Source organism: Rattus norvegicus, chromosome 8 (genome assembly GCF_021556685.1).
Source record: "Rattus norvegicus strain SHRSP/BbbUtx chromosome 8, alternate assembly SHRSP_T2T, whole genome shotgun sequence".
In the NCBI taxonomy this organism is placed as follows: Eukaryota; Metazoa; Chordata; class Mammalia; order Rodentia; family Muridae; genus Rattus; species Rattus norvegicus.
In genome coordinates, this window is record NC_141541.1 from 128,065,001 (window position 1) to 128,073,224 (window position 8,224).

Consider the following 8,224-nt stretch of genomic DNA (forward strand, 5'->3'; position numbering starts at 1 on the left):
TGATGTGTTTATAAGAAGATAAAGAGAGGGGGGATATGTTCTATGGAGGTGTGATGAGGTATGGGGAACGGGTGCAGCCACACGTTGGGATAGTATAGAGTTTATTCAGGGATAGAAGTAGTGGCCGGCCATGAACATGTGGAGAGATGCGGGGGTGGGGGCAGGGAATTGGGGGAGGGAAAGGGGGAAGGGAAGGCAAGAGCAAGTTGGGGGGCAAGCAGCCAGCTATTGCCAGGTAACTGTGAGGCAGGGCATATATGGCTGTTGCCAGGTAACTGGGTTGGAACATAGCTGGCTGTTGCCAGGTAACTATGGGGTGGGGCATATCTTGTTCTTGCTAGGTAACTGTTGGGTAGAGCTTAGACAAATGCTAGCAGGGCTCCCTGGCTGGACAGCACAGTTCAATTGGAAAGGTCCACACCAGTGGGGGACCCTGACTCAAAGAGCAAGGTAGTCGGCACCTAAGGAATGACAGTCAAGGCTGTCCTTGCCTCCACACAAGTGTGCTTGTGCACCTGCACACACATGAACATACACAGAAACACGTATGTGTGCGCACACGTACGCTGTCTCCATTATCTGTCTCCGTTCTCTGGTGTATATGACAGTTTCTTTTTTGCCTGTGGAGTCCTTTTTTTTTTTTTTAAACATTTTATTTATTCATTTTATATATGATGAGTACACTGTCACTGTCTTCAGACACACCAGAAGAGGGCATCGGATCCCATTACAGATGGTTGTGAGCCACCATGTGGTTGCTGGGATTTGAACTCATGACCTCTAGAAGAGCAGTCAGTGCTCTTAACCGCTGAGCCATCTCTCCAGCCCTGGAGTCCTTTCTTGATCCACGGCCTCTCCGTTTGAATTTTCACTCTTCCTGAGATGAGATCTCCGCTCAGCTGAGCAAAGCCACCTGGAACACCAGCGCCTGCCTTCTCTTTCCAAGGTCGTTCACAGGGCGTCCCAGCCTCCTGATGTACTAAACAGCTGTAATTGGAGAAAATTTAATAAACAACCATTAAGTTGCTAATAGAAGCGTCGGGACTCATCTATTTCATAAGTTCTAATAATTGATAAGGATTACCTGCAAATACAAAGCTACCCAGTGTCTAGGTCCAACCCAGAAATGGCCCCGCAGCCTCTTACCCTGGTGGCTGTGAACCAGGCGGGAGATCATGGCACCCTCTGCTCACTGCCACTGGAGGCAGCAGTGGGAACACAAGGCAGGGAGAGAGGATAATTTGGGGGAGGGGCTCAGCCGAGCTTTCTCTCTCTCCTAAGGCACTGGGAAGGAGACCTAAGAGGACTTTCTCCCGGGTTCCACAGATGGTGGTAAATCTCTCGTTTTAAATCATTGTATGGGGGCTGAAGAGATGGCTCAGTGGTTAAGAGCTCTGCTTCTCTTTCGATTTCAATTCCCACATGGGAGCTCACACCCACCTGTTGAAAGACCCACCCCATGAGTCTTAACTCAGAGTTGCAACAGGCTTGAACGAGCCCAGGCACGCCCAGATACCTAGGGCCGAGTCACCGTGAAAACTAACAGACCATAAAAGGAAAGGAATGCAGAACAGACCAGGAGTACCACTCACAGGCCACCTGGCAGGAAGAGATAAGCCCCCAGCCCCCGACATCCAGGACGCCCCAAACCTGCCAATGTGTGTAGCTATACCTTATTACCTCATCATGTGAAATAGCCAATCATATGTGAACATGTCTATGTGCCTCGTTTGAATCCACCAATCCCCGTAACTATGCATCTGCTTCTGTACGCCCGCTTCTGCTTCCCCAATCCCTATAAAAGCCCCATGCTGGAGCTGCTGGGTGCGCAAGTCCTCCGAAGAGACTGTGTGCCCGCAGGTACCTGTGTTTTCCAATAAACCCTCTTGCTGATTGCATCCGAGTGGACTCGGCTCGGTCATTGGGCGCTTGGGACTCCTCCTGAGGGAAAGGTCCTCTCTGGGGGTCTTTCATTATGGGGGCTCGCCCGGGGTTTGGAGACCCTCTGCCCAGAGACCACCGACCACCCACCGGGAGGTAAGCCGGCCGGCGTTTGTCTTGTCTGTTGTGTCTTGTCCTGTGAACGATCGATCAATAGGCTCAGATCTGGGGACTATCTGGGCGGGCCAGAGAAGGAGCTGACGAGCTCGGACTTCTCCCCCGCAGCCCTGGAAGACGTTCCAAGGGTGGTTGGAGGAGAGGGAGATCCGGATCCGTGGCACCTCCGTCCATTTTTCGGAGGGATCCGCACCCTTGATGACTCCGTCTGAATTTTATTGGAGTAGAGGATCCAAGACCCTCGCTGACTCCGTCTGAATTTTTGGTTTCAGTTTGGTACCGAAGCCGCGCGGCGCGTCTGCTTGTTACTTGTTTGACTGTTGGAATTGTTTGTCTTCTTTGTGACCTGACTGTGGTTTTCTGGACGTGTTGTGTCTGTTAGTGTCTTTTTGACTTTTGTTTCGTGTTTGAATTTGGACTGACGACTGTGTTTAAAATCTTGGACCGACGACTGTGTTTGAAATCATGAAACTGTTTGCTTTGTTCGTCGAAGAGTTTTACTTGGTCCCCTTAACGCTTAGTGAGTAAGAAACTTAATTTTGTAGACCCCGCTCTAGTGGCAGTGTGTTGGTTGATAGCCAAAGTTAATTTTTAAAACATAGTGTTTTGGGGGTTGGGGATTTAGCTCAGTGGTAGAGCTCTTGCCTAGCAAGCGCAAGGCCCTGGGTTCGGTCCCCAGCTCTGAAAAAAGGAAAGAAAAACAAAACAAAAACATATAGTGTTTTATCTGTGCTTATGCTCGCAGCCAGCTGTGATGAACTGGGAAAGATTTAAATTTTCCTTGGGAGTAAGGAATCTTAAAGGTGGAGTTTCAGCTGGTATGGCACTTAGTGCGTAGCTGCCTAAAAGATCAGAAATGCTGTTAACAGGCTATAAAAAAGGGACAGGCTGTGTTAGAAATGCTACAGGAAGAATGATCTAAAAGGGCTGAGAGCTAAGTGGGGCTATAAGGAAAACAAGAACAGGAAAGGAATTTCTGACATTTGCTCACAGTAGGAGAGCGCTCATTTAGAGAAGTTCTTTAAGGAAGCCTGCCTTATCTGCTGTCCTTATTCCAAGGGAGGAGTCAGTCTCCAACATTAAATTACTTTTCTCGCTGATCATCATTAACATGGAGAGTGCCTTTGGTCCTATCCCCACAGCAGCCAGTTCCTGCCCCTATGGTTAAAATGCCCCAGGTTGGGGGACAAAAAGAGCCCCTAAAATAGTTTCAAAGAATCTACAACTGTGAAGAACTTTGTTTTGCCAGTCAGGATTAATGTTTTCTTTTCCATGGGCCTATAGCCCACTGAGACAGTTTGGTAAAGGGCTGTTACTAAAGTCCTGAAAGCCCCAGGTGAACTGGTTACAATTCTTTTGTCAGCTGCTTAGTATCTAGCACCCAGGTTCTAACCATCTCTCCATCCTTTTGTTATTAGTTGTTACTAGAAGCCTAGTGTCATTTGGAGGCTGGTTCTCTTGAGAGGCAAAGCCACCAAGCTGACACTGAAGGGAGGTAGGTACTCCTTAAGGGAAAATCTAAGCCCAGAGAGACAGCCGGTAACAGCTAGGCTGCCTCTCTGCTCGCCTTTCTGTTTCATAGACAAAGCTTGTGCTTATATTTACAGTGGCCTTTTTGTCCAAAAAAAGGCCTCCTGGTTTAGCTGTGTGACTAAATGCTATTTGTCCTCTTCAGTGGACCTCTCTCCTCTAGATTCCCTTCTTGTTTTCTCACCATCCCACGTGAGATGCTTGTTAGTAACTGTTACAGGTCTTCTTTACCACCGAGGAAAGACAGAATCCTACTAGAGGCCTGAAAGAATGTTCCAGACATGGCTAGAAGGCCCTCACTTGTGCCTGCTCTCTTCAGACGCCTGGAGGTAGGGAGTGCCAGGTCTGCCCCCAGGCTCCAAGGGTGGGTCTCCTAGGGGCTGGAAAATGCCCCACCAATCTGGCTAAGATAAGGAAAGGGTATGAAGAGAAAGTTACAGAAATTTGAAGGGTTAAGCTAAGTTGCTGAGAGTTAGTATAAGTTACAGAGAAAGTAACGTTAAACAAAGAGAAAGAGAAAAGAAGGTAAAAAGAGCAGAAAGCTAGGGAAGAAAAGAGACAAAAAGAAGAGGAAGCTAGAGAGCTAAAGAGAGATAAAAGACAAGAGAGGAACATATACTGGCCACAGTAGTTAGGGAACCTAAGAAGACAGTACCTGGCAACAGAAGAGAATTCCTGGCTAAAGATCAGTGTGCCTAATGCAAAGGGAAAAAAAAGACACTGGGTCAGGGACTGCCCCAGAAAGAACAAGAGGGGACACTGGAGAGCCTCTCGGTCCTGGAGTGCTGGCTATGTGCAGAGATAGGAGGGAAGCCTGCCCAGTTGTTTTATGGATACAGGGACCCAATGCTCTGTGCTCCTATGCTCCAGTGGGCCAGTATCCAAAGACCTTGGGTACAGGGGCCTGCTGGCAACAAACAATACTTATGGACTGCCCGAAGAACAGTGGACCTTGGCGTGGGCCGGGTAACCCACTAGTTCATAGTCATCCCTGACTGCCCCCATCCCTTGCTCATGAGAAAATTGCTCCCCAAAATGGCTTGCGTGGGCTGAAATGGCTGGGTGAGGCCATGTGTATGCATATCTACAGACTGTGTATTCGGAGCTTAAGACCTGTCTCAGTGCACCAGTACCTGATGCTGGGAGATGAATGGCTTAGCGCTGTTCTACTTGGAACATATCACTCCTGCCAGCCGGTCACTAACAATTATCACCCAATCCAGGACTTAAACTGTGATAGAGTGGCTGATGTTTGCCTTTGAATAGAGTGTCCCAAAAGATGGGACCACTGGTCAGCTGCCATGGACTAGATTCTCCACCTGTTGGGGGCAATCTGGTCACCTTGCTGCCCAATCCTGACCTGGAGCCACCACAGCACGAGTGTCAAGCACTGGCAGAAGCCCATGGGTGGAGGAAAGACCTCTGTGACTGGCTGATTGACCCCTGCTGAAAGCCGAGGCTACCTTGTCCACAGACGGGAACAGTTCTCTTCATGAAGGTCAGAGATAAGTGGGTGCTGCCATGGTGGACAACACAATGTCATCTAGGATGGCTGAACCTCAACCCCCCAGTACATCAGTGCCGCAGATGCCTTTGCCATCTCTTGGATGCCCTGATGAAGCCGACAACTGTGAGTACTATTCATTGCTCAGGATATCAGGAGGGAAGAGATTCAGTGACATGGGGCAATAACGAAGCAGATCAAGTGGCTCGAAAAATGGTTATGCAGGAGCCCATCCTGGTTGCAGGCCTGCAAGAGACAGCCACTGAGAACTAGGATTGGACTAAGGGATGGCCTCACTTAGAAAAGGCCCAAATTGCTTAAAAGATAAAGGACAATGGCACACTTGTGGGGGAAGCTATACTCCCCCAGAGAACAAAGAAAAGACTCACTTTGCCAAATACAGAAATGGACTCATTTAGGAGATAAAAAGTTTGTCCAAGTAGTTAAGTGTATGTAATAGACTTTAAGATTTTAGCCAGAGAGACAGTAGAAAGTATAAGGTATGTCAATAAGTGAATGCTTAGCAAGCAAACAGGGCAAAGAGACCTAGAGAGTTTGGTGAAAAGTCGAAGTGAACTTCACTGAGATAAAACCAGAAAAATATAATCACAAGTATCTCCTAGTGCTTGTAGATACTTTTTCAGGAATAGATAGAAGCTTTCCTCACCAAACAAGAGACGGCCTCTGCAATCATCAAGAAGATACTGGAAGAAATCTTCCTCCGATTTGGAATGCCCAAGGTAATCTGGTCAGACAACGGCCCTACTTTCGTTGCCAAGGTAAGCCAGGGTGTGGCCAAGTATTTAGAGGTCAATTGGAAATTACATTGTATTTACAGACCTCAAAGTTCAGGACAGGTAGGGTAAATAAATAGAACTCTAAAAGAGACCCTGACCAAATTAACCATGGAGACTGGCGCAGACTGGGTGACACTCCTTCCCTCTTGCTCTCTTCAGAGCAAGAAATACCCCTTCCAGATTCAGCCTTACCCCCTTTGAGATCTTATATGGGGCCTCAGCCCCACTGACTGTATTAGATGATGTTACTGAACCAACATGTCATAGTGCCATAGTAATAATGATTTGTGTGCCAGGCTAAAAGACCTACAGGTGATACAGAAAGAAATCTGCTCAGAGCTGGCAGCAGCCTATGCCCTGGGGACCCCTGAGACATCTCACCAGTTCCAGGTCGGAGACTCGGCTACATACGATGGCACCGAACCCAGATACTCACTGGAAAGGACCGTACCTGGTGCTGCTGACCACCCTGACAGCCATCAACTCTCAGCCCTCACCAGCCGTGTACTAGCTGTTGGGGCTGAGAGCTGGGACCTAGAGGGAAAATCAGATCTTCAAAAAGCTCCCTAGACTTAATTTCATGTTTGCCCCGGGTTTTATCAAGATAGGTGTGGGGATAGGCTTGATTTCTATTACAAATGATGTAACATTGCATATGTTAGTACTCCTAACACTTCTTGGGACTGTGCCTCAGGGATCACAATCTGTACAAGTTTAGAAGTTCTAAAAGCTAGTCATGACCTTGGTGTGTAGGTTTAGATAGTGTCCAGATTGGAATCCTGATGCTAGAGACTTAGTAAGAAAAAAAAAAAAGAGTTGAGAATTACTTAAGGCTATCTAGGTGCTGCAAGGGCAGCACAAGGACATCTGCCATTGCCCTGCAATGCAAGGTTTATAGAGAATTCAGAACTGCCATTGACTCAGATATAAAAAGAGTGAAAGACTTTTTAGCTGACCTCCAAGAATACCTAACCTCCCTCTCAGAGGTAGTCCTTCAGAATAGGAGAAGATTAGACCTGATATTCCTTAAAGAAGGAACCTGTGTGCTACACTGAAAGAATGTTGTTTCTATGCAGACCATACAGGATTAGTGAGAGATAACATGGCTAAGCTCCGAAAACGCTTGGCCCAGAGACAGAAGCTGTTTGATTCCCAACAAGGCTGGTTCGAGGGGTGGTTTAACCGATCCCCTTGGTTTGCTACCCTGGTGTCCACCTTGATGGGACCCTTAATCATCCTCCTCCTAATCTTCCTCTTTGGCCCCTGCATTCTAAACAGATTGATGCAGTTCATAAAGAACAGACTCTCAGTCATTCAGACGCTTGTTCTCACCCAACAATACCAGAGGGTAAGACAACAGGAAGAGATTCCTTAGAATTCGATTTGAGTAAAGGATTTTACTCAAGTCTAAAAGAAAATGGGGGAAAATGAAAGACCCACCCCATGAGTCTTAACTCAGAGTTGCAACAGGCTTGAACGAGCCCAGGCACGCCCAGATACCTAGGGCCGAGTCACCGTGAAAACTAACAGACCATAAAAGGAAAGGAATGCAGAACAGACCAGGAGTACCACTCACAGGCCACCTGGCAGGAAGAGATAAGCCCCCAGCCCCCGACATCCAGGACGCCCCAAACCTGCCAATGTGTGTAGCTATACCTTATTACCTCATCATGTGAAATAGCCAATCATATGTGAACATGTCTATGTGCCTCGTTTGAATCCACCAATCCCCGTAACTATGCATCTGCTTCTGTACGCCCGCTTCTGCTTCCCCAATCCCTATAAAAGCCCCATGCTGGAGCTGCTGGGTGCGCAAGTCCTCCGAAGAGACTGTGTGCCCGCAGGTACCTGTGTTTTCCAATAAACCCTCTTGCTGATTGCATCCGAGTGGACTCGGCTCGGTCATTGGGCGCTTGGGACTCCTCCTGAGGGAAAGGTCCTCTCTGGGGGTCTTTCACTGTGACTCTAGTTCCAGGGAATCTGGCACCAGGCTCAGGAGGGGTGTGCAGACATTCATGCAGGCAGAAGACCCATAGGCACAAAACAAAAACTATAAATCTTCCTGTGTGCGTAGGGTGCGTATGTGTATATCGTGTGTGTGCCGGCATATGTGTAATGCAGTCAGCCTGAGGAGGTCAGAGGGTGCTGCTTGGGTGTTGCTCCATGCCTTCTACCTTATCTGAGGTAGGGCCTCTTGTTCACTGTTGAGTACATCAGGCTACCCAGCCTCAGGGCTTCCATCCTGCCGTAGATTACAGACACCAGCTTTATCTGTGCCCCAGGGAACCCAAGTTCAGGTTCTCCCCTTCGGGCAGCAAGCACTTTTATCACCCAC

General features: G+C 48.1%; 1 protein-coding gene across 4 annotated transcripts in view; it reads left to right on the top strand.

Moving 5' to 3' along the window:
- Znf621 (zinc finger protein 621) overlaps positions 1–7,768 on the top strand; it is a 77,730-nt gene extending 69,962 nt beyond the window's left edge. For 3 of the 4 annotated variants that reach the window (XM_087564226.1, XM_087564227.1, XM_087564225.1), the window contains one exon: positions 6,186–7,768. In XM_087564226.1, the coding sequence (XP_087420352.1) occupies positions 6,186–6,459 (274 nt within the window). In that variant the 3' untranslated portion in view covers positions 6,460–7,768. Of the gene's footprint in view, positions 1–1,790; positions 2,038–6,185 lie in introns of those variants that run through there. The other variant, XR_015628133.1, reaches the window with a different exon arrangement.
- Positions 7,769–8,224: the final 456 nt, after the last annotated feature.